The 24,069-nt window shown below is 54.1% G+C and overlaps 3 protein-coding genes across 26 annotated transcripts in view; 1 reads left to right on the top strand and 2 right to left on the bottom strand.

Annotated features, from left to right (window-relative positions):
- The window catches only part of Ranbp3 (RAN binding protein 3), a 55,570-nt gene extending 39,669 nt beyond the window's left edge, over positions 1-15,901 (top strand). For 18 of the 24 annotated variants that reach the window (XM_078034333.1, XM_078034338.1, XM_078034339.1 and 15 more), the window contains 12 exons: positions 31-96; positions 1,031-1,123; positions 2,636-2,763; positions 5,595-5,714; positions 7,782-7,885; positions 8,671-8,749; positions 9,749-9,851; positions 10,319-10,443; positions 11,952-12,072; positions 14,688-14,830; positions 15,309-15,492; positions 15,595-15,901. In XM_078034333.1, the coding sequence (XP_077890459.1) occupies positions 31-96; positions 1,031-1,123; positions 2,636-2,763; positions 5,595-5,714; positions 7,782-7,885; positions 8,671-8,749; positions 9,749-9,851; positions 10,319-10,443; positions 11,952-12,072; positions 14,688-14,830; positions 15,309-15,492; positions 15,595-15,638 (1,310 nt within the window). In that variant the 3' untranslated portion in view covers positions 15,639-15,901. The remainder of the gene's footprint in view (positions 1-30; positions 97-1,030; positions 1,124-2,635; positions 2,764-5,594; positions 5,715-7,781; positions 7,886-8,670; positions 8,750-9,748; positions 9,852-10,318; positions 10,444-11,951; positions 12,073-14,687; positions 14,831-15,308; positions 15,493-15,594) is intronic. The other 6 variants (XM_078034350.1, XM_078034335.1, XM_078034410.1 and 3 more) reach the window with 3 other exon arrangements.
- Positions 15,902-16,906: 1,005 nt separating this feature from the next.
- Caps (calcyphosine) lies at positions 16,907-18,507 on the bottom strand. Its single transcript, XM_021730930.3, has 4 exons — positions 18,275-18,507; positions 18,011-18,188; positions 17,631-17,837; positions 16,907-17,546 (listed from the first exon to the last, which is right to left on the bottom strand). The coding sequence occupies exons 1-4, from the start codon at positions 18,355-18,357 to the stop codon at positions 17,445-17,447; spliced, it is 570 nt and encodes a 189-aa protein (XP_021586605.1). The 5' UTR covers positions 18,358-18,507; the 3' UTR covers positions 16,907-17,444.
- Positions 18,508-19,637: 1,130 nt separating this feature from the next.
- On the bottom strand, positions 19,638-23,808 carry Vmac (vimentin type intermediate filament associated coiled-coil protein). The gene is made up of 2 exons (XM_005332074.5): positions 22,963-23,808; positions 19,638-21,791 (listed from the first exon to the last, which is right to left on the bottom strand). The coding sequence occupies exons 1-2, from the start codon at positions 23,151-23,153 to the stop codon at positions 21,473-21,475; spliced, it is 510 nt and encodes a 169-aa protein (XP_005332131.1). The 5' UTR covers positions 23,154-23,808; the 3' UTR covers positions 19,638-21,472.
- Positions 23,809-24,069: the final 261 nt, after the last annotated feature.

Genomic DNA, 24,069 nt, shown 5'->3' with positions numbered 1-24,069 from the left:
TGCTTTTCATGTTTTGTCTTGTGCTTATAGAGGAAAAGAGCAGCGGGTTCCGGCTGAAGCCACCGACACTGATCCATGGCCAGGCGCCCAGTGCAGGTAGGTGGCCCACATCCAGAAAGGTGATGGGAAGGGCTTCCTCAGATCTCTCCAGGCTCCTTCACAGCCTGCTCTCTGGGTGTGACCTGACCTGTGAGCTATGGAAAGCTGCTTACGAGGACCTCTCTGAGCAGGGAGCTGCTGGGGCTCTCTGCACTCAGAGCAGGAGAGGCGGCGTGGGCTGTGCTCCGCTGCAGCAGTGGTTCCAGAGTGGCCCAGTGTGCCAGGGTTCACCTGATGACCAGAGCGCCTGGCTCCCCTGCACCCTGCTCATGAGCAGGGCCCAGCAAGGGAAGGACTTAGATGGAAGCCTGCAAGGACAGGACACCTCCTCTCAGGGTCCTTGCCCAGCCTGTATTTGGCAGAGGGATCTTCTCCATGTGGTTTTTAAAGAGTAGGTACAGAAGATGCCTTCATAGGATCCCAGAGTTCAAAATCTGGGGAATTGCTGTGAATGCCATGCCCTCCCCTCCTCCTCACCATCTGCTCTTCACGTTTTCGGGGGGAAGGTACTGGGGATTGAACCCTGGAGCCCCAGCCCTTTTTATTTCTTATTATGAGACAGGGTCTTGCTAAGTTGCCGAGGCTAACCTTGAACTTTCGATCCTCCTGCGTTGGCCTCCCGAGCTGCTGGGATTACAGGCGTGCACATGGTTTCTCTTCACTCTTGAGTCCAGTATTGTCCTTGATGAGTTTACCAGCTGGGTTAATTCACAGTCATGATTGGTGATGTGGGAATTTCATAAAGAGCTAGAATCTGTGTGTCTAGTTGTAAAGAAAAGGTTTTCTAAAAGCTGCTTCCTTGCCTAATCCAGCCAGCAAGGGACAAGGGGGTTAGTTTTTTCCGAAGTGCCTGGGGGACGGGAGTGTGGGGAGGGGGTGCTGCATTTCTGTTGGGCATCCAGGGCCCTAGGAAAGCCGACTTCCATTGCAGGTTTGCCAAGCCAGAAGCCCAAGGAACAGCAGCGCAGTGTTCTCCGCCCAGCCGTATTGCAAGCCCCACAGCCAAAAGCACTGTCGCAATCCAGTAAGAGATGCAGCCCAGGAACCAGCGCTCCCAGGAAACCACTAAGTGTACTCAGAAATACAGAGAGAACAGAGGAGGTCCTTTAAACCACCCCGGCTCCCCGAGGCTCTGGGCAGTGTGACTGGGTCAGACATGCGTCACCCACTCACTGTCTTCATAAAAGCCAACCTGAGCCTGTGAACGTGTAGATTTGTCCCTGCATGTCTACAGACAAAACTTAGCCATGAGCCACACAGGTCTTCAGAAGACTTGCCTGTTGTGGCCATGGGGCCAACATTTTCATCTTCCTGCCCACTTCACACCCACTCCTGAGCTGTGTCTCCCTCACATCCATACCAGGAGCAGTTTTTCCTATTTCCAGTTAATCCTTAACTTTCTTATTTATGAGCTTTTCTTCTTTTTGGTCTTTCCCTATAATTGAGAACTCTTCCATCAGAAACAGCTCAGCCTCTCAACACAGGGAACTCGTTAATATTTCTAAAGGGTTTTTAATTTTAGAGGAAATTATCTTAATTTGATGTTTAACAGTCAAAGCCAGATTTATTTTTATTTATTTATTTATTTATTGGTACCAAGGATTTAACTCAGGGGCACTCAGCCACATCCCTAGTCTTGATTTGTTTTATTTTATTCAGAGACAGGGTCTCACTGAGTTGCTTAGCACCTTACTTTTGCTGAGGCTGGCTTTGAACTCGAAATCCTTCTGTCTCATCCTCCCAAACCGCTGGGATTATAGACATGTGCCACTAAGCCCCGCTTAGGACAGATTTTAATGTTGGAGTCATATGCTCTCCAGAGTTGGGTTTTTATATATATAGATAGATAGATAGATCTTTATTTATTTTTACGTGGTGCTGAGAATTGAACCCAGTGCCTCACACATGCCAGGCAAGTGTACTACCGCTGAGCCACAACCCCAGCCCAGAGTTGGAGTTTTTTTTTGGGGGGGGGGGGTGCTGTTTATTTTTGATTGGTACTGGGGATTGAACACACAGGTACTTAATCACTGAGCCATGTCCCCAGCTCTTTTATTTTCTTTTCTATTCTGAGACGCAGAGTCTCGCTAAGTTGCTGAGGCTGGCCTGGAACTTGCAATCCTCCTGCCTCAGCCTCCTGAGCCGATGGGATTACAGGCAGGTGCCACCATGCCCAGCTTTTGTTTTTATGCAAAAAATTAGTTTCATAAAGAATTGTTCTCCAGTATGTGTTTTCTTGTTTTTTGTTTGTTTTGGTTAAGTAGCAGTAATGCTTCTGAACTCACTGAAAACTCACACAGTTCTTTTTTTTTGAATAAAGACAAGACCTCCTCACTTCTGTGAGATTTTCCCTGTTCTTTTATCTCAGGGCAAGTGGCTTTTAGTAGAGATGCCAGGCCCTTTCCTACTAAGGAGACTTGACTGTCCAAAGGAGGTCCCTACATGGGGTGCTGCACCTCTACCAGCTACAGGAGAGGTGGGCTGGAGGGGTCCTGGCTGGATGCCCAACACTCCCCACTCTCCTTTCTTCCCACAGTCCCTAGCAGTGGCACCAATGGAGTCAGCATCCCAGCAGACTGCATGGGGGCAGCAACATCATTATCACCAGAAAACCCTGCACGGAGAAGTCCCTCTGAATCTGCTGATGAGGCACATGCACTTGAGGTCAGTGTGTTCTGGGGAAGGGGGCCACCATGTGCCCAGCCCAGCAGGACCCGGAGAGTCAACTCCTCTTGCTGAGTTCACAGCTCTTCATCCATGGGCCTGTTTCTGCATTTGCTCAGTGGTCTAGAAAAATACCCAGGCTGGGAAGTATATAAAGAAAAGAGGTTCATTTAGCACACAATTTTAGAGGCTGAAAGTCCAAACAGGAGGGCACCAGCTCTGCCTAGGACCCTCTGGCCATGTTTCTTCAAGGCAATAGCATCACGGCAGGAGCGAGAGGGAGATCACAAGGCAAGACAGGAAGCTGGGAGCAGGGAGGGGACAGTCTTATTCTTTGATAACATCTTGCCTAGAGAGAACTCCACAGGGTCCCATGACAACTCAATCAGTTCCTTCCAAGTGCAGTGCCTCCACCCCACCCTGTGCCCCAGCCACCTGTGCTAGGCCCCACCGTTTCAAAGTTCCAGCATATCCCCATTTCCACACGGGGGACCATGCTTTCAGAACGAGAACCATCATTCCGTGCCCACAGACCCTAGAACACTGGCAAACCATGAGACTGCCAGGGGTGTCCTTTCCTCAGCCCGGGAGATTAGTGCCTCAAGCAGCCTGCCGGGCAGGCCCTGTGCCACTGAGCATCTGGCCCCCAGTATGTGTGGTCCTTTGGGGTAGCTTATCCAGAGTCCTGGGAGTCACTGGGTCCAGAGGAGTGGCTTTCATGAATGATTGTCTTGCAGTATTTCATGGGAAGAAGAACCTCCCCCTCTGCACACAAGAGTCAGTTCTCCAGGACTTGAGTGGTTCTGTTGAGTTGGAAAGCATGCCTGGGGCAGCTCGGGAATAGTTCATTTAAGAAAAATTAAAAGGTCCCCCAGGATTCCCGGACTGTGGAGGCCCAGGGCAATGTATTTCACAGCAGCTAAAGTGGGGGATATTAGATGACCAGCTGCTCCCAAGCTTGGCAGGTGCCTTTTGGTCATCTGCAGTAATGCACCACTTGGCATCTCTGAAAAGCCTAGCTGGGCCCACGTGTCTTCTGCACTCTGCAGCCGAGTCAACAGACCTGCTGCCTGTGGTTTTGAACCCTCCACTCAGGTGGGAGCTTGGCTGTCTCTAGTTATGTTCTAGAACTTCCCCTGCCCCCGTGTTCAAACCACAGGTCTCTTAGTTGGAAATGTGGGAATAGGAACTGCTGAGGTGTTGAGGGCAGTGGGTCAGGAGCACAGTTCTTCTGAGTTGGAGGGGCTCCTGGAAGAGACCCAGCCCGTCCCTGACACCGCTCACTTCCTGACAGCGAGTGCGTGACTGTGCTGGTGGCACCAGTTGCCACAGCTCACACGAGCTGGAGAGTTTCAATCCACCCCAACCCAGAAGGTGTCCCCCTGAGTTGCCCTTCTGCATCTACCCCTTCCCCAGCCCTGCAGGCCACTGGGATCGCTCCTCTCCATCTCCTGTGCTGGGCTGCGGATGATTCTATCTGGCTTCCAGTTCCTCCTGACATCCCCCTTCTGCCACCCAGCCAGTGCTCCCTGTGGGTGTGGGTGGAGCCACACAGGCCACACGTGCCACCAGCAGTTCTGCATGTGGCTGACACTACGACAGAAGTGGAGGCTCTTGCTGCTGGCACTGCCACACTTGCTATCGTCTTGACACCCTGGTCTGCAGGGACTGAGGGTTCACCAGGCAGACTTTTATCTTTCTTGTCACCTCAGAAACATGGCAGTATATAAAGAAAAGAGGTTTTCTGACATGCTGCCATGGGGGACCATGAGATGGTAGACTTAAGGCTCAGGTGACACATGGGGCTTTATTTGCTTTGCTTTTTTGGCAGTGCTGGGATGGAATCCAGGGTCTCCCGTGTGCTAGAAAAGGGTTAACCACTGAACCATTCCACCTGGTTCACTCTTGATCAAAATGGGTTTACACTTTCATATCTCTCAACTTGTTTATCTTTCTGATTGCTGAGGGCATCTTGCCTTTCTCAGTAGCAGCTGCATTGTGAGTTTTTCCCCGTTGTGTTTTAAATCCTAAGTTATGTTAGCCCTTTGGCTAACAATGAACCTCTGGGTTGTTGCCAGCTCTCTGCCAGTATTGATGGTGCTGCAGCAAGTACCTTGCTCTGTCTCTCTCTGCCAGAGCCCTCCTCCAAGTGTTCTGAGAACAGGGTCTCAGAAGTAGCTTCTAGCCATGTTGGGTGTGATGTTCGTCTCTGCATCTTATCCACCTAGACAGAAAGGCCACTACTCATCAGTGGGCTTTTCAAAACCAAAACCTAGTCTGACTCTATGCCCAGAAGCTCTGGTACCATTTAGGCTACCCTGGCCTTCAAAGGTCCAGTTCCTGTTAAGTAACCCAGGGGACTATGGGTTCCAAGCATCCTAAGGTGGGTAGAAGCCTCCAGCATTGCCTGTGCAGGCCACCGCATCTCACTATCCACTTAGGAACCACCTCTGCCAAGGCATGGGAAGAGGCTGGCAGCCAGCCCTCTGCCCTACCAAGGCAGGGGGAGCCTCTTGCCAGTTGGGAGCTGCTGGTCTCGGGCCTGTCTCTCACATACCCTTTATCTAAAGCAGAGCCCTGCGCCTGTTTAGGGAACCTGCAAGAACCTGCAACACATGGAATGGGTCCTTGTCTGCCTCTCCCACGGCTCTACCCAGGGAGAGCTGACCCTGCTGTTGGCAAGGCAGGTGCGCTGGGGAGTCCTCGGGCCCCCGCTGGCCCAAGGACCCCAACCGAAAGAGCCACATGGAAAAGACAGAAGAGTGTTCTGGTTCTGTGTATCTGGGCTAATGTGTCTCCTTTTCCCAATTTTTGTGTTTTGTTTTTAATAGGAGAAAGAGCCCCAGAAAAATGAGTCTAGCAATACTTCTGAGGAGGAAAACTGTGAGAAGAAAGATCAAGTTGCACAGCAATCCTTTGTATTTGGGCAGAACTTGAGGGACAGAGTTAAGGTATGTGATCAGGGATTGAATGAGATATTGAACTACTGAGTAGATTTTTTATTTATTTATTTATTTTTAATGACTTCATGTTCAACAAGAAAATCAGTGGACTTTCCTTTAGATTTAACCAGAATATCTGAAAATACAGAAGAGGGTGTTTATCACGGCTCCCAGGCTGAGAGGTGTTCGAGCTCATCCAGCCTGCTCCGTCCCTTTAGGTCTGAGCAAGGCAGCCCCTCTTGGAGGAAGGACATTGGCAGAGGAAAGCTACTTAGTTCAGAGCAGCCAGGAATGGAGACAGAAAGGGTCTGAGACGAGGAATACCCTTTAAGGGCGCGTGCCACGGCCTCCGTCCGTCCTTCAGTGGTAGTTCAGTGGTGCAGCACACCTGGGCTCCATCCCCAGTACACATCCTCAGAACACTGCTGCATTAGGGCAACCTTCAGCACACACCTTTGGGGTCACTCGTGTACCAGCTATGACAATTTTTTTTTTTTAAGTATTTATTTTTTAGTTGTAATTGTACACAACACCTTTATTTTACTTATTTATTTTTATGTGGTGCTGAGGATCGAACCCAGGGCCTTGCATGTGCTAGGCAAGCGCCACTGAGCCCCAACCCAAGGCCATCACCTTATTTTTGTTGTAGTTGATACAGACTCGATGTGTTGTTGCCCAGGCTGGCCCTGAGCTCCTGGGCTCAAGTGATCCTCCCATCGCAGCTTGGAAGTAGCTGGAACAGGACACAACACCGTGCATGGCCACCTTATTTTCTCAAAAAAAGGTTGGGAGCTGGACATGGTGGTACAAACATGTGATCTCAGTGACTTGGAAGGAAGGCTAAGGTAGGAGGATCCAAAGTTCAAGGCCAGCCTAGGTAACCTTGGAGCTCCCTGCTGTCCTGATGAGGTGTTTCTGTTTCCAGCTGATGAGTGAAAAATAAGGAAGGCTGGAGATGTAGTTCAGTGGTGCAGCACACCTGGGCTCCATCCCCAGTACCACCAAAAAAGGATAGGTGAGAGCAGGCATCTGTCACTGGCTGCCCTCAGGTGTGTCAGTCATGTCTGGACACTCGAGTTGAGTGGGAAGCTTTGGCAGTGTTGGAGGACAGCGTCTCTGGGCCCCGGGGGCTAGAGCCCTGGGAAGCCCCGAGCTCTGCCTTTCCTTGCAGCTGACCCAGAATGCTCTGCCACGGCTCTTCAGCAGCTCATCTGGCAAGAAGCTTCTGTAGTAGCCTGAGAGGTGGCATCAGTGGCCATCTCTGGAACAAGTGTGGTGTCACAACTGGGGGTGTCCCAGCATGGAATGGGTGGAGGCCAGGGATGTTGCTCAGCACCCTGAAGTGCAGTACTCAGGATGCCCACCCAGAGAATGACCCAGCCGTGTCCATAGCACCCAATGGGAAAGCTTAAAATAAGGAATCAAAAATTTCTGCTGAGAAGGTGCTGGGTAATCTTCCTGCTGTCTGCCTGTTAACTCCCTGTCCGACAGCAGGACCAGTCCTGAAACACAGAAACTAGGTGTTGATGCTGCCACAGCTTTCAGACAAAATAATGAGTCTCTTTTGCCTGTTCCCACTAGGGACAGGTGAGAGACTTGAAATACACCTACACTTAGGCCATTCGGGGCTGCCTGAACTTGGCCACTGGACCTCAGGCCCAGTTCTCTGTCCCTCACATTTGGGGGTGGCTGCTTTGAAGTGGGTGGGATCAGGGTCTCACAGATGTCCAGGGCCTTGGAGTCTTGATGTCAGATCTCTCAGCATCTCCCCTGAGGGCAGCCTTGAAAGAGCCTCAGAGAGTGCTTCTATCCTGTCTGTACCCAGCCCCTTGGGAGGGGTGCAAATCTGTGCTCTGTGGTGTGGTCAGAAGTACTGGCCCCGCACCAGCTTCAGGGCAGGTGTCTGTGGCGAGGTAGAAGAGCTTCCTGAATGTTCTGTGGTCTGTTTCTCTATCTTAACCACTAAAAACAACATGTGAAATAGGTGACAGCCGTGACCCACAGTGCAGAGTCCTACAGACAGACAGCTGTAGAGCCCCAGGCCCTTCTGTCCTGATGGGGTGTTTCTGTTCACAGCTGGTGAATGAGAATACCGATGTAGCTGGCTTGGAGAGTGCCGGACAGCCCAGCTCAGACACGCCAGCTGCCACCAACTACTTTCTCCAGTATATCAGTTCCAGGTAGGTCCCAGCCCAGGGCCGGTGTCAGAGCTGGCAAGAGGTGGTGGGAGAGAGCCTCAGCCACAGTGGGGCCATTCATGATCTTTCTGCCTTGGGCCTGGGGACCTTGGTGCTAGACCAGGAGCCAGCTCTGTCTTTCCCAAGGGGTGTGGAGCAGGAGGAAGCAAAAAACATCATAGTCAAGGTGCCCCAGGCCCTCCTTTACTCCCCCTTCTGGGTGAAGCCATGGGCCAGGGTTGTCCCAGACAACGACAGACCTCCTGCAAGACCAGAGCCCAGTGTGCTCATCAGGGGCATATGGAGGGTACAGCCTAGCCTCAGAGTGACCCTCTCACGTGGACCAAACGACTAGAGCAGAGCTGATAGATCCAGTGGCAGCTTGGTCACCTCCTGTAGCCACGAGGGGCCAACCCCAATGCCCCTTAACATGGGTGTGGCTACATGGGGTGAAGACTGTGGGTTGCCCTGGTTGGTGCCTGAGGTGCTACTCCCCAGAGCTTCAGAAGGAGAGGTCTCCCTGCCTGGGAGACAGGCCTGCAGAGCTAATGAGTATGGCCTTGGGATCCTCCACCAAGCAAGCTAAGGCTGGGTTTCTGCCTGGCAGTGTGCGTGGCTCAGGGACTCTGGGTCCCACTAGCTACTGCCCGTCAGTAGAGGGAGAGGGGTCCAGACTGCTCCCTGCTGATGTTGGGGGGGTGGTCATTCCTTCACCTGCATGTTGGTGTACACGTGTTCACATGTGCACATTTACCTGATCACACACTCGCGGCACGTCTCCTCTCCAGTTTAGAGAACACAGCCAACAGTGCCGACGCCTCCAGCAACAAGTTCGTCTTTGGCCAGAACATGAGCGAGCGTGTTTTGGTGAGCAGCCCCTCGTGGCATTCTTCTTCTTGAACCCCAAAAGCTTTAGCACCAACCCTGATTGATAGGCATGTGGCTGTGGCTGCCATGTCTCCTACAAAATCAGGACTTTAAGTTGTAAATAAAAGAGAAAGAAAGTCAGGCTCAGACTCGGCTTGAAGATGGACTGGCCCTTGACTCTGGTGGCCCAAGGGGCTGACTTAGTCCTAAGTTGGTCTTCCCTTGCAGCCATGGGGCCAGACTGACAGCCAGAGTGCCTTCTCCATCCCTATAAGGGCAGTCGGAATGAGTGACAGCTGTGTGAGGCTGAAGTTCTTGGCCATATGCTGCAGTCCCCCAAGTCCCACTCAGACCACAAGTCTGTAGCCAGTGGGGGCAGCAGGTCTTTTGTTCCCTGTTGAAGTAGAGCCAGCCATGACTGTGGAACAAGGTCAGCCTGGGCATCCGGGCACACATGGCCAGGACACTTGGGTATATGAAAAGGCCATTTTCTGTTCCAGAGAGCCCAGCTGACATGGGAGAGGGTTCTAGAGCACTGTTCCTCCTGCCTCTATTCTTTCTCTTCCCAATTGAATGGCCACAGCCAGTTGTGACTGTGGGGAAGGCTCTGTTCTGGCCCTTAGTCGTTCTTTCCAGCTCTGTCTGGTTTGTAGCAAGTTGTCCCCACATCGGTACTTCCCTTTTCCTGCACAACCATCTCTTTGCAGACTCACTTCACAGGTTGGTGTGCAGACACAGATGAATGGCACAGCCCGTGTTGGCAGTCTGCTGGTGGTGCTAGGAGAGACCGTGTTCCCAGGGCTCTGGGGCAGCTCTCAGGTGTTCACGTGTGACATTCAGGGTGGCCTGTTAGGACTGGCCCCACATGGTGCTGGGGAGCATCACGCAGAGTCGGGCCCAGCTAAGAAGGGTCTGGCACTGCCCTCCCCACTAGGGCTTTCTCCCCTCCTGGGTTTGCCACCAGCACCACGTAGTCATTCTCCTTTTGTTTCCCTGCAGAGTTTCCCCAAGTTAAACGAGGTCAGCTCAGATGCCAGCAGGGAAAACGCAGCTGCCGAGTCTGGATCTGAGTCGTCTTCCCAGGAGGCCACCCCTGAGAAAGGTACATCTTAGTCCTGCAGGTCAGCTTGGGGTGACCAGTGACAAGGGACACTGTATCTCTGCATCCCATGGGGGAGGACTGCAGGGCCTGTCTTCCCCAGCGGTGGAGACCAGTTAGGAACAGTCTGAGAGCTGGGGCTGTGACCACAGTGCTCTGTGCTTCAGCTGGAGGGGCAGCTGTGCACCTTGAGGGGCATGGGGGCCCCGGGCGTGCCGCTGTGCCAGGTGCTCTGAAGCAGGCCAGGAAGGATCTCCTGCATCCTCTCTCAGGAGCCCCACTGTCCTGTCCTCTGAGGAATGAGAACATTTCACATGTAGTGGCTCTAGATGGTTTTCCCGCAAGGTCCCCTCCAGGCAGTGCGACTGGCCTGCTAGGAGTGGCCGGCCTCCCCAGGGCAGACCAGTACTTTTGAACCACTGGGAGGCATCCCCTCGCCCCTTTCCGAATACATAGTCAATCTTGTTTAGCTAATAACATTGCAGAGTCCCTGGTCGAGTCAGCGGCTGCCTACACCAAGGCCACAGCGCGGAAGTGTTTGTTGGAGAAAGTGGAAGTGATCACTGGGGAGGAGGCAGAAAGCAACGTGCTACAGGTGAGGGCTGCAGGGACTGGCGGGCACAGGCGTGGGGCGGTATCTTTCACAGTGGTCACAGGCCCGCTGAGGTTACACTGCCTGCCCAGGCACTTCTCATGCTGACTCTTTGAGGCAGCTCACGGATGAGACTGTCCTAGCACCTCGTCTCCTCACCCATACTGAACAGCTGAATTACTTGTCACACTGGCGCCCCACGTAGTCCTGGCGGGGTGGGGGTTGGGTATGGCCAGAGCCTGAGCACCCTTCCTGAGGTAACCCCTTGGTGCACACCGCCCTCCCTCCACACAGATGTGCATGTGTCCGCCAGCCTGGTGGAGTGCCGCGGGCTTCTGTTGGCACTGCTTTTCCACCCGACATTGTTTCTTTCATCTGCTCATGACGGGGGGGTCACTGACGTGGGGGGGTCCGCATTTTTCTCCTCTGAAGGGCTACATGAGGTTTCTGGCGTGTGTTTTTCTCCTGTTAACACATGTGAGAGCTTTGTGGAGGGATGGCGCACATCTATAGAAGGTGCCCTTTACAGCGCAAGGGTCGTCAGTGCGTGCACAGAGTTGCACAACCGACACTACAAATGAAAACATAAAACTTTTTCATCCCTTAAAAAGAAGCCTCATTTCCCTGAGCAGTCATCCCTTGCCCACCCCAGCCTCTGACAAGCACAAATCCATTTCCTGTATGTGGATTTGCCCTTTTGGACAGTTCCTGTCAGTGGAGTCGTGTGCTCGGTGACCTGTTGTGCTGGCTCCTTGCTGAGCTTGTTTCAGGCTCATCCTTGCCTTAGCGTGTCAGAGCCTGGTTCCTTTGCACAGCTGAGAAATTCTCCAGTGTATGCTGGGACCACACTTGCCTGTCCGTTCACCAGCTGATACTCAGTGAGCTTTCACATGGGGACACCTGGGCGTGGAATTGCTGGGCCAAGTGGACACTTAGTGTTTAGCATGTTGAGGAACGTAGAGGGAGTGCTGTTCCTCCACAGCAGCTACCCCACGTCACTCCCCTCCTGCAGCGGCCGACAGTCTCTGGTTCTGACCATCCTGGTTGGGTGGGAGGGCGTATCTTTGTAGTTTCTTTTGTTTCTAAAATCATTTTTTTTTTAATATCTCTTTACTACTGTTTGACTTGACCTAGTTTAAGGGAAGGATAAAAAAACTGGGCAGGGCTGGGCACAATGGCTGTAAATTCCTGTAAACCCAGAAGCTCAGGAGGCTGAGGCAGGAGGATCACGAGTTCAAAGCCAGCCTCATCACATTATGAGGCGCTAAGAACTCAGTGAGATCCTGTCTCTAATAAAATGCAAAATAGGGCTGGGGATGTGGCTCAGTGGTCGGGTGCCCCTGAGTTCAATCCCCGGTACCAAAAAAAAAAAAAAAAACTGGGCAAGGACCTGCCATGGCCCTGTGTCATAGTTTGCTGGCCCTGGTAATCCAAGTAACCCAGACAGAGATACGGTGTGCACGGCAGTGAGCTGATAGGGCCCTGCTCACCAAGGGCCATGTGTATTCCAGACCCAGTGCAAGCTGTTTGTCTTTGACAAGACCTCACAGTCCTGGGTGGAGCGAGGCCGGGGGCTGCTCAGGCTCAACGACATGGCATCGACCGACGATGGGACACTGCAGTCCCGACTTGGTGAGCTGCCGAGGGAGGGGCTGCCAGGCCTCCTGAAGGTGGGCATGGCAGGGTCCCTATGGAGAGAAAGGGCTTGGGGTTGTTCCAAGATCAGACAAGAAGTGCCTTTCCAGAAGAAGTGAAGGGGAAACCTGACCTGGCCTAGGAATGGAAGACCAGTCGAGACGGGACAGTGTGGCCCCAGCACGCCCGGTCAGCCTGCCAGCTGGCCACCCTCAAAACAGGCCTGACCCAGTGACTCCAGCTGCCAGCCCTTCCAAGACTTTTCCCTAGTGTTGAAATATTTAGCAATTTTTAAATTTACTTTCACTGATAAGACAGTGAAAGAAGAAAAGAAGAAATACAGCATTAATTATTTCTTTTTAAAGAGAGAAGTCTCTGCTCGTAACGTATTGATTCCTCCTGTTTTGTGGTCCTTTTTTAAGGAAATAGGGCAATTTTATATCCCGCTTGTTTCACTTACTATTTGTGAGCATTTTCCAATAGCATTAAATTTCCCTTGAAAAATAAAGATTCTCCAGCCAGGCGCAGTGTCCCACGCCTGTAATCCTGGTGGCTCAGGAGGCTGAGGCAGGAAGATGGTGAATTCAAAGCCAGCCTCAACAACAGCGAGGTGCTAAACAACTCAGGGAGACCCTGTCTCTAAATAAAAAAGAGAATAGGGCCGGGATATGGCTCAGTGGTCAAGTGCCTCTGAGTTCAATCCCTGATACCCCCCAAAATAAGTAAAGATTATCAGCTGGACACAGCGGTCATCCCTGTCATGCCAGCTATTCAGGAGGCTGAAGCAGGAGTATTGCAACTTCCGGGTTAGTCTGGGCAACTTAGTGAGGCTCTGTCTCTGTCTCAAAATCAAATTTTAAAAGGGCTGGGGAGGGACTGGGGATGTGGCTCAAGCGGTAGCGCGCTCGCCTAGCGTGAGTGCGGCCCAGGTTCAATCCTCAGCACCACATACAAAACAAAGATGTTGTACCCCCCGAGAATTAAGAAAAAATAAATAAATGTTAAAATTCTCTCTCTCTCTCTCTCTGTCCCCCTCTCTCTCACTCTCTCTCTTTAAAAAAAAAGGGGGGGGCTGGGGATGTAGCTCAGTAATAAAGCACTTGCCTGGCATGCATGAAGCCCTGGGTTCCATCCCCAGTACTGCAAAAAAAATAAATAACAATTGGTTTTGAAAACTTCTATGTGAACATTCTATTGGCAGTTACTATATTTAGTCTCTGTTTATTTAGCTTCTTTTTTTTTTTTTTTTTTTTTTTAATATGGTGCTGGGGATTGAACACAGTGCCCCATGCATGCTAGGCCAAGTGCTCTACCACTGAACCACAACCCTAGCCCCCTATTTAATCCCTGACGGACATTTAGGTTGTTTCAGTTTTTTGTAAACTATCATAGATAACAAGATGGGGCCATCTTAATACATGAATTTTATTTCCATAAGTAAACTTGTTATAAAAATGAATATGTGCACATACTGGAGAAAGCTGTGTACGTGTGTGTCTGTGTTTAAAAGCACATGCTCATCTTTTCTAATCAAAGTATTTTTTGGCCCCCTTCTTTTTTTTTCATGTGGCTTTCTGGCCCAAGGTAGCTCACATTCCCCTTAAGCGTTGTTTTACACAGTTCAATTCAGAAACATCCCTGAGTCAGAGCAGAGATGAGAATCATCCTGCTAAGTTGCCAAGGCTTACAAAGTGGCCCGTGCTGGCTTCAAGATTGTGGTCCTCCTGCCTCAGTCTCCTGAGTCACTGGAATTAACAGGTGTGTGCTGCCACACCAAGCTTCAATTGACTTTTACTATTTTCTTATGGAAGCATTCAAATGTGTGAGCAGAGTGTGCATGGTGCATGGTGGGGTTCCCCAGCTGTTGTCAGCATATGCGGCAAGCCCACTACCATGGATCCCTCCCCCGATTACCAAGCACCACCCTCAGCACCGTGTCCTTTCCCCAGCCCCCATGTCTGAGGCAGGTACCTGGCCCAGGGATGTGAGCAGAGGGAGATCTAGCTGAGAGGGGCCCTGGCAGAGGTGACAGCCTAGCCCTCCAGTGGGCAGAGCTGAGCCAGCAGGAAGATGAGACTTAGCCATGTCCATGCTATGGACACAGGCCAGGTGCATGGGCCCTGGCAGTGTGGGCAGCATCCAGAGAGACAAAGCCTGCCCTTCCCTCCACAGCACGCTGCCCTCCGTCCTGGCTTCCTTTTGGTGGATGCTCTAAGCAGTCATCTTACTTCTTCTTTTTCCTAAGAAAACCAGAGGATAGGGGCCAGGACTTGGCCCAAGAGTGGGGATGGTCAAGAGGGCCCCAGCTTCCCTCTCAGCATGTGCAGCCCTCACCTCCTGCAGCCCGTCTCCTGCCCTCTCCGATCCCCCATTTCCCCAAGGGAATGGCTGTCCTGGCACTTGCCTGTGTGGACCAAACAGAACTCTCACAAGGCCGGATGTGGCCTCCAGCCACTGGCCTGCCACACCAGTCTGTGCAGCCACCGATCCACCAGGGTCCTGCAGGAGCCGGGCTGGAGAATTGCTGGCTGGCCAAGTTGGATTCTCTTTCAGGTTGTTGCCTCTGGTGGTGGCGGGGTGGGGGCCAGGCTGAGTGGCCTTGTTGGTTACAGTGATGCGGACCCAGGGCAGCCTGAGGCTGATCCTCAACACCAAGCTGTGGGCCCAGATGCAGATGGACAAGGCCAGCGAGAAGAGCATCCGCATCACCGCCATGGATACTGAGGACCAGGGTGTGAAGGTCTTCCTGATCTCGGTGAGCCACCCTTGGGCAGGCTGCTGGACTCAGAAAGAAGGCTGTACCCCATAGCTCACCCACCACGCGGGGTTCCTTGACATGCTGGGCACCACTTGCCTGGACTCTGGGAGGTAGACTCCTGTGGGTGTCACCCAGACCTGTGTTCTAGCTGTGGGGATGGGGTGTGCCCTGAGGTCAGCACACCCAGAAGGAAGCCTCACCCTCTGTTTCCTTCTCCCTGTCTCCCCCTTAGGGGCTGGCCAAGGTCAGAGGTGTGCTTAGGACCAACATCCTGTGTCATGTGAACGGATGACACATGTGTCCCCAATCTTGACCTCTGTGTCCTGGCCCCAGTATCCTCCCAGCCACCTAGGGGTGGGGATGGCCTTATGGATGTGACTGGTTGGCAAGCCAGGTCCCCTTGTGAATAGGACACCTCCCACCCCCATGCCCAGCAGGATGGGTCCCAGGGCCTCACAACCCCCTGCCTCCCCAGGCCAGCTCCAAGGACACAGGCCAGCTGTACGCTGCCCTGCACCACCGCATCCTGGCCCTTCGCAGCCGTGTGGAGCAGGAACAAGAGGCCAAGATGCCCGCCCCTGAGCCTGGGGCCGCCCCATCCCACGAGGAGGACGACAGCGATGATGATGTGCTGGCTCCCTCGGGGGCTGCCGGGGCCGGTGAGCCAGGCACTGCCTGCCCAGGAGGGGCCCAGAGCTGACCTCCCGGCCCATGTGGGCCGAGCCAGAACTGGCCCCAAGGTGACGCTGCTCTTCCCGCAGGCGCAGGTGAGGAAGGTGACGGGCAGACGCCTGGGAGCACATAGCAGCCAGCGCACAGGAGGCTGCTGCTTGGTCGTCTGTCTGCTGCCCGCCCCCTCCCCGCAGGCAGCGGCACCATGGGCGGAGCCACACCCACCGGGTTGACCACAGTCTGGATCTGCGTCCGTTGGAAAGCAGACTCACTCGGGAGCTGCCTGGATGTGGTTTGGGACATGAGACCTCATCATATTGATGAGCAAAAAAAAAAAAGAACGTTCCTCCCTGCCCCTCCTCTGAATGGCACATTAAGACTTGTCACAGCTTCTCACTGGGACTGGGAGACCTGGTTTCTTCACCCTGCGTGTCGCAGCCTCTGGGTGCAGCAAGGGCCTCTGGCCCCCCTGCCACCGCACCCTCCCTCCTGCATGGGTGGCACCTGCCTGGAGCCAGCACAGGGCCTGGGTGCTCTGTGTGGCTCTTTGTCTCCCATATTCTGATTTGATGGGTTTATATTTTACAATTTTTTTTTTTTTTTTTTAATTTCCAAAGGCTCTGTTTTCAGTTCTGGGATTGAGTTGCTCTCTTGCGCTGAGCAGGCACAGCTCCTTGAGGGCTTGCTTGTTCTTGTGGTCCTGGCCTCTGAGCCGGGGTCAGTAGGCCCCCACTCTGCCCACCTGGGTTCCTGTAAGCTGAGTCACGGGGTGGTGGGGTGTCTGCTTCCATCTGGCCTAGGTCTGGAGATGCCTATCTAAAAAAAGGCCACGGAGCCTGGGAGGGGCCCCAGGGACCCCTAGTAGCCTCTTCCCCGTCCACATCATGTGATCCATCTCTCCTCGGGCACCTGGCGCCAGCCTGCTTCCTGCTGTGGGCCAATCCTTGCACAGCCCTGGACATCATACCCTCACAATGGGCTGGGACCTCTGGGAGAGGCAGCGGGGCCCTAGCTAGCCATGGGGACCAGGTCCCAGACAGTACGCTGTCCCCATGCACACAGCATACAGGAGTGGGTGCCTGGGTACCACCCGTAGGGCAGCCCATAGAGGAGGTGGATCTTGTGCACAAGGCTCCTCAGGACTTTAGGGGAAATACCCCAGCCCTGCCCCCCCCCAGCGCCCCGGGGGTGAAGAGGAGGCCCCGATTTGCAGCTGTGCCACCCACACCTCCAGGGGCAGCCAGAAGCCCCAGGGCCAGGGTGGCTCCATGGGTCTGCACTGCCCAGCCCCCTGCAAGCCTGAGCCAGGGGAGACACCAGAGGCCTGCCCAGGAGATCCGGTCACACTTCTCTGCTTTACGCCTTAGCCAACTAGTGACAAGGAAAACCAGACAATGCCCATGTGTTTTGGAACATTTATGTAAGATTGTCATATGAAATGTATTTGGGAACTACATTAAAACTTTTAACTAAAACCCCAGCCTCCTGCATGCCCCAGAGGCCTCAGGAAGCCAGGCAGCCCAGCCAGGAACAGCTTCCGCCGCACTCCACACCTGGGCAGGAGTCCAGACCGCCTCCCAAGACTGGCCTCCATGCTGGGCCTCCACTTGGACCTGCTGTTTGCTTCCCCCTCAGGGGTCACCTGGCTCTCTACGGGATTCACAGGGGAGGGAGTTGGGGGTACCTGCAGTGACTGGGGCCATGGTCAACAAGCGGCCCTGGGGTCCAGAGCCAGTGACCTTTGGAACTTTTGTCCCACATCTACCTGGTGGCCCAGCAGGAGGCCTGGTCCCACCAATTCCTCAGGCTCAGTTCTTGTGGATTCCACACCCACTCAAATCCCACTCGTGTCCCTGCTGGGGCTGTCTGGAGGGGCCCCGGCTCTGGCCGGTGGGAGGGGTCCTCGGCTGTGGGCACCAGCTGAGCGAGGGCAGTCTGCTCACAGCTGCCACGCCCTGGTCATCATGGCCACAAATTCCTCATCTGTGTCGACGGAGGCGCTGAGGCCACTGTAGTAGTCCTGGAATTCTGCCAGCGTGACCTGTGGGCAGACAGGCTGTGACTGGGGGGCCAAGGCTGGACACCACCTTGGGGGGAGGAGAGCCCTGCATGGGCATCCACCCACCTGCCCATCCTTCTCGGAGGAGTCGAAAGTGTCCAGGAAGCAGCGGAGCACATCGTCCTCCCGCCACTCCCCACTCTGCACCTTGGGGTGGGCGCGACCACTGTACACTCCACGGAGGTCGTCCACAGTCACCACGCCATCCCCGCTGCGGTCCAGCTTGGCAAAGGCAGCTGCAATGACTGCCTCCCGAGCCTGGGACATGGGGGGCTGGGGGAGGAGGTGGTGGTGACTGGAGGAAGAGGGTAGGGTGTCCCCAGCACACACACCCCCCAAGATTGTCAGGACAGGATGTCACCCCGATGGGCGCTTCCTGATAGCAATCCTTAGGGGTGAGTCAGCCTCGCTGACTGTGTCCTTGGATACCCAGAAGTGGGCCTCACCCTCAGGGCCCGCAGAAACTCCTCCAGGTCCAGTGTCCCGCTGCCATCACGGTCCCAGCGCTTGCACACACCCTCTGCTTCGGCCTCATCCAGCAACATACCCAATTCTGCCAGGCCCCGCTGGAGCTCCCTGGCATCCAGCGCTCGGCTCCCATCCTGGTCCAGGCGACGGAAAAACCTGGGGGTGGGGGGGTGGTTATGGTTAGATGGCAGCCAACCTCAGGGCTGGATGGAGTCTGGAAGGTTTGCAGAAGACCCCGTCACCTGGCCAAGCTCCGGATGCCTGAGACCCCTCGGGACAGGCACTGTGCCCGCAGCCTCTCCACAGTGGCATCCACGGCATCCATTCTGGGTCGGGTCTGTGGGCACTTGGGACTTCCCACCCAGCTAGCCAGGCACAGGCTTCAAGCTGCCAATCAACCCACACTTGCTTGGCTGGCCTGTGTCTGTCTCCAAGTCCTGCTGACTTTGCTCTGTGTTAGGTCTGCGTCCTGCCTGGCAAGACCGTTGCTAAGGGTGGTGGCTCTGGAGACTGGGAGGGGCCCAGCTGTTAACTCTCCACGTGCTGAGGCTGATGGTGGTGCTGAGATCAGCCCCATGAGGTCCAGGCCTGGGCTACAGCCAGGCCTAGACAAGCAGGGACTCTTGCTGGTCACAGGGAAGAGAGAGAGGCTACAGCCCAGGGGAATAGGCAGTCCTGGGCAGAGAGAAGACCTGATTGCTGTGTGGCCCCGGGCAGGTCCCTTTCCCTCTCAGGGATTTTTTTTTTTTTAAGAGAGAGTGAGAGAGGAGAGAGAGAGAGAGAGAATTTTTAATATTTATTTTTTAGTTCTCGGAGGACACAACATCTTTGTTGGTATGTGGTGCTGAGGATCGAACCCAGGTCACACGCATGCCAGGCGAGCACGCTTCCGCTTGAGCCACATCCCCAGCCCCTCTCTCAGGGATTTACTGGGCAGCTCAGCCAAAGCAAAGCCAGGGTTGATGAAACCGCTAAGAAATTAAAGTTCAAAAGAACTCAAAGTCCTGGGGCCCCAGGAACTGCCCAGGCCCATGTCCAATAGGAGGTCTTCAGAGCTGGTGAATGCTGAGCTGAGAGCGAATTTTTAGAGATGTCACCACATTGTGACAAAGCTGTTTCTGGTAGATTTATGAACCAGTTACAGTATTTTGTCATTACCGATCTTTTTGTGGGTTGCTTTTTGGTCCTCAAACCAAACCTATCCATTTGGACCAAATGGAGAAGTGACCCTGGGCTCTGCCAAGCTAGAGACCTTCTATGGGTCATGAATGCCAGCTGAGGTAACAAGACCTCCTGGGACTGAAGGCACGGGGACCTGCCACCTGCACGGACCAGGGCATTGGAGGAGAATTTCCAGAACAGAGCCACCTCTCACATTCCATCATGCCATACTGCTGGAAGGGACCCCAGGGCGAAGAAACAACCCAGATTACAAGCCACCCTGTGCCATGACTTGGTGGTTGACAAGAAACTTAAGTGACACCTCACTGCACAAATTCGGAAGGCTACTGCAGCCCAAAATTCTTGAGTGAGCAGAAATTAATTTATTTTAAATGAGTGTTACATGCCGCAATTTTCTTCTGTAAAAAATGAAAATATAATCAATTTTTATAATTTTTTTAAGGTTTTTTATTTTTGCATTAGGGGTGGAATACAGGGTCCCCCACAAGCCAGGTATATGCTGGACTACGCCCCCGGAAATTTTCACTTTTTAAAAAACACAACGCCAGGCTGGGAGTGCAGCTCAGTGCTGGAGCCCTTGCCCATGTGGGGGGCTCTGGGCGCCCTCCCCAGCCCCGCAGAAAATAAAGAATTCCAGCAACCTCCCAGCACGGGACGCTGCCCTGGCCTTGCGGAACTGGAGGCCCGTCCGCTTTACTTGGAGGCCTCTGCCCAAAGCTGTAAGAAGGGGACAAATCTGCTGTCCAGATTAGACAACTGTGGCACCAGCTCCCTGCACTGGAACTGCTGTCTCCAAAGCTCCCAGGACCCCAACCACGACCACGCACAACACGCAGGGCCAGCTCTCCTGCCCACGCCAGGGAGAGGATGAAGGGCCCAGCAGAGAAAGCAGACGGTTTATGCTTGAGCGCAGACAGGCCCCAGCCTGCCTTCCCTTTGTGCAAACAGCAGTTCCCTTGTTCATCCAGAGGGGAAAATGGGGCCATTGTCACTGCACTGAGAGTCACTGTTGGATGCAGGCAGGAAGGCGGCACCATCCCAGGGCTGTGAATGACCACCCATTGAAACAGTCCCTGTTCTTCGGCACTTGCTGGCATGACAATTCCCTGAGTGTGGAGCCGGGGAAGGCGGCCCGCCAGGCAGGGAGCGGGAGGTACAGGGCCTGAGTCCCCTCCTTGGTTTGATAAAGGGCAAAGTTCCCTGAGTGCCTTGGGTGGCAAGGACAGCTAGAAACAAGGAGTTAAAAAAACAGTGTCTCTGCATGCTGCCACACAAGCTTGGCTGGCCCTGGGGAGGGGCTCCCTCAGGGCTCACAGGACCATCCCTGTCCCTGAGGGGGGCTCTGAGAAATGTCAGGCACCGGTGACAAACAGAACAAGAGACAAAAACCCTGCTGTCAAGGAGTTGAGCTGCTGGTGAGATAGTGTGACACTCCATAAAGAGAATGGCATGGAATGATGGTGGGCGGGGCTGGCAGGGTAAAGGAGGGACTACTCCAAGTAAGATAGTCACAGAAGGCCTCTTGGAGGTAATATCTGAGCAAAGACCTGAGTGACAAGGAGCCAATCATGTGGCAATCTGGGGGGAAAAGTTATAGGAAGAGAGAAGAGCCCGCGTGCAAGTCCCAGGCAGCGCACCCTGAGGAGAGCGTCTCGGCTGTCACCCCTGCCAGCTCATCCTTTGGGAGTAAATGTGGAGGAAAGGTCAGAGTTAGGGGACAGAGATCTAGGATAGAAATGTGTCATCACACAGTCAATGCAGATTGGCATGAGGCTTCCAGCCCCTAGCTGTGGTCCAAGGTCAAAAGCTAAGAAACACTTTAGGGTGTGTCAGGAGGAACAGTATCAAGGCAAAGGACAACAAATCTTGTGGAACTTGAGGCCATCTGTCTCCACCAGACAGAGGTCTCAAATTCAGATGCTTCCAGAGCCAGGTCAACAGCCTCAGAGGTGAGGGCACCAATAGAACTCACCCTGGATAAAAGGGTACCCTGGACTCAGAGCCAGACGAGGCCAGCCAGGTCTGAAGCCAGATATCCAGCTTCTCCAGAAGCATCACCAGTTGTTCAACAAGAGGATGGATTCAAAGTTTTGTCGTTTGTTTTAACTTGTCAGATTAAACATGTGTATTTGGCCTGTGGGCCCAATTGGAAACTTTTTAGATTGCTCTGATGTTTGGAAAGGGTCGTGGCTGCCCCTAGACACAGGTGGAAATCCCCAAAGGAGCCTTCTGCTTTCATTCTGGAATCTGCTCTAGGCTCACACTGTGGTCCCAAACATCGTAGGATGGGGGTGGTCCTGGTCCGCCTTCTCACCAGTGCTGTTGGCAAGGGGTGGGCCAGGCCCACTAGGGAGCAGATGGCCTGGGTCACTGGCTGGCAAGGGCCCCAGACGCTCGGCCTCAGCCAGGTCAGCCAGCAGTGCGACCAGGGGTGGCCGCCGGCGACAAATGTCCTGTAGCAGCTTGGCCCGTGGCTGCAACTGCTGGATGAGTTCATCCCTCTGGCGCACAGCAGCCTGCAGGCTGTGGATGGCGGCCTCGGAGGTCAGCAGCTGCTCCTGGAGAGCGGCAATCTCACTGCAGGAAGGCAAAGCGGGGCAGTTAGGATGGTGGGAGAGCAGAGAGGCAGTTCCCCCGACTCCCAGCCCTCCCACAGCTCCCCATGGCTGTCCCCACCACTGCCTCCAGGCCCCTCTCTGTTACTGACTCTGTGTCTCCACCCAGTTCATGTGAGCCCTAAATCCCCACCCACAAGATGGAGGCTTTGGGAGGTAATTAGGGTTAAATGAAGTCTGAGGTTGTGATCCCATGACAGAATTAGTGTCCTTATAAGAAGAGGCACCAGAGAGCTTGCTCAGTCTCTCTGCCACCAAGAACAAGCAACAGGTGGAAGTCTGCAAGCCAGGGTACTTTCACCAGAACCCAACCAACTGGCACCCTGATTGCATACTTCCAGCTTCCAGAACTGTGAGAAATGAACCTTGTTTTCTGAGATGCTAGCCATACTGCTTTGTTAAGGCAGCCCAAGCCACAACAGCTCACCACTCCCCATCTTTCTGCAGTTCCTGATCCTCAACATCTTTTCCCATTTCTAATGCTTTGATGGCTCCTCCAGGAAGCCTCCCTTTGGGTCCCAGAGATTGTGTGATCTGCCCCCTCCCATCACAAACCTTGATCATCCCATGATATAACCACCCAGTGATATGTCTGTCTCTTACCAATGCGCTCCAGACCCAGCCCAGCACCTGGCACATATCAGGTGCTCATTAAAGACAAATGGATGAATCAAATGAGCTCTGAATTCCTTGTTTCCCATCTGGACCCCAGGTCCTCCCTCCTCCCTGGGTACTTGTCTCATCTCTTTCAATCTTCAGCTGCCAAAAGGAACTCTTCAAAAATGCTGATATGATCATATCTTCCCCTGCTCAAGAAACTGCCATGGCTCCCAGTGCCGACAGCAGGGAGTAGGTGCTCCCTGTGCCAGTCAGTACCCGCTGATCTTGCCTTGTGGGAAAAATAGGCTATTTGAAGTTACAAATTCACACGTGTTTCTTCATTTACATCCTGAGGACTAATCCGAGTTTTGCTTTGTGAATTTCTTTTTTTTTTTTCTTTTCTTCCTCCAATCCCATCAGCAGTCCAGCCCCCACGTGAATTCACAGGGTTCCTACTCTTCTTCCCCGTCCAATCTCATCTCTGCCTCCGCCCTCCTCCTCTGGGAAGTCACCTGGCCGGATCCCAGTCTCACCGGTCTTTGGCGTGGCCCAGCTCGTCCAGGGCGGCGCGCAACTGCTGATCTTGGAGGGTCAGGCGCTCTGCTTGGGCGCTCACCGTGCGCTCCGCGGCCTCTAGCCGCGCCTCCAGCTCCGCCGCGCGCCGGTGAACCGCAGCCAGGTGTGCGTTCGCCTCGCGAATCTGCAACGCGGGCGGCGCGGACATGGCCCCCGCCGCGGTCCAGGCCGGACACGCCCCCGGGAGGCCCGGAACAGGCAGCCACGCCCCAAAGTGGGCCACACCCCCTCAGGGCCTTAGCACGATTGGCAGGAGCCCTTCGCTAGGCCCCGCCTCCGGAGCTGGGCTGTGCGTCTCCCGAAGCCCGAACGCCCGCCCTGATTCCATCCTCTTGAAAGTCCGCCCTGGAACCTGGCCTAAGATTGGTCAAGATCTTGACAGAACACGCCCCGGTGCAGGCCCGGTCCAGGGGCAATTCGTTCTGCTCACAGGATTGGTCGAATTCTCCAGACAAGCCCCGCCCTGCTGGGAAACTGACACCAGGAACGGCCGGACTCGTGGCGGCGGCCGGCGCGAGCACGCCCACCGGCACCGGCTGCTTTCCCGGGCCACGCCACTGGCCACGTCAGGGGCAGTCCAAGAACAGACGCGCTTGGGGCTAACGGGAGCTGCTCTTTTCTTTCCTCTTTTTCCATGTCAGCTGTATTTTCATCGTCTTCCTTTTCTCCATGTCTGTCTGTGCTAACCAGTTGTACCTGACAGTAGAGTGCACATAAACCGAGTGTGGCTTCGCTTTCTACGTGATGGACAGTCCACGCACACAGGGTGACCATGTCCGCTCCTTTCTACTACCCCCTACCCCAAACCCTTCCCCTCCTTCACGCCCCTCCGGCCAACCCAAGGACCTCGAGCGCCACCCGAGCGCCACCCCCGCTCCCTTCCTGGGAATTAGCAGCCGCAGATCAGAAACGGCCGCGCTCGGTGGGTCAAATCCCTCGAGTTATTCCTTCGTTTGGGGCCACGCCCTCAAGCCGAGACACACTTCTCCCTACACGGTTCGGCACAGAACGCTTCCCACTAAGATCCCAGGAGGGGTCACGTTTCCATTAAACTTGGCCTCTAT

Source organism: Ictidomys tridecemlineatus, chromosome 2 (assembly GCF_052094955.1).
Source record: "Ictidomys tridecemlineatus isolate mIctTri1 chromosome 2, mIctTri1.hap1, whole genome shotgun sequence".
Lineage (NCBI taxonomy): Eukaryota > Metazoa > Chordata > Mammalia > Rodentia > Sciuridae > Ictidomys > Ictidomys tridecemlineatus.
Note: the sequence above shows the minus strand (reverse complement) of the source record. Positions and strands in the feature narration are given on the sequence as shown.

Excerpts from the sequence above, each read along its gene's own strand:
- Caps (XM_021730930.3), bottom strand. The coding sequence starts at position 18,357 with ATGGATGCCGTGGATGCCACTGTGGAGAGGCTGCGGGCACAGTGCCTG. Across the intron at positions 17,838-18,010 it reads AGTTTCTGCGGGCCCTGAGG|CCCCCCATGTCCCAGGCTCG; the intron begins GTGAGGCCCACT and ends CTCCTCCCCCAG. Across the intron at positions 17,547-17,630 it reads CCTCCGAGAAGGATGGGCAG|GTCACGCTGGCAGAATTCCA; the intron begins GTGGGTGGATGC and ends GTCTGCCCACAG.
- Vmac (XM_005332074.5), bottom strand. The coding sequence starts at position 23,153 with ATGTCCGCGCCGCCCGCGTTGCAGATTCGCGAGGCGAACGCACACCTG. Across the intron at positions 21,792-22,962 it reads CTGGGCCACGCCAAAGACCG|TGAGATTGCCGCTCTCCAGG; the intron begins GTGAGACTGGGA and ends GCCTTCCTGCAG.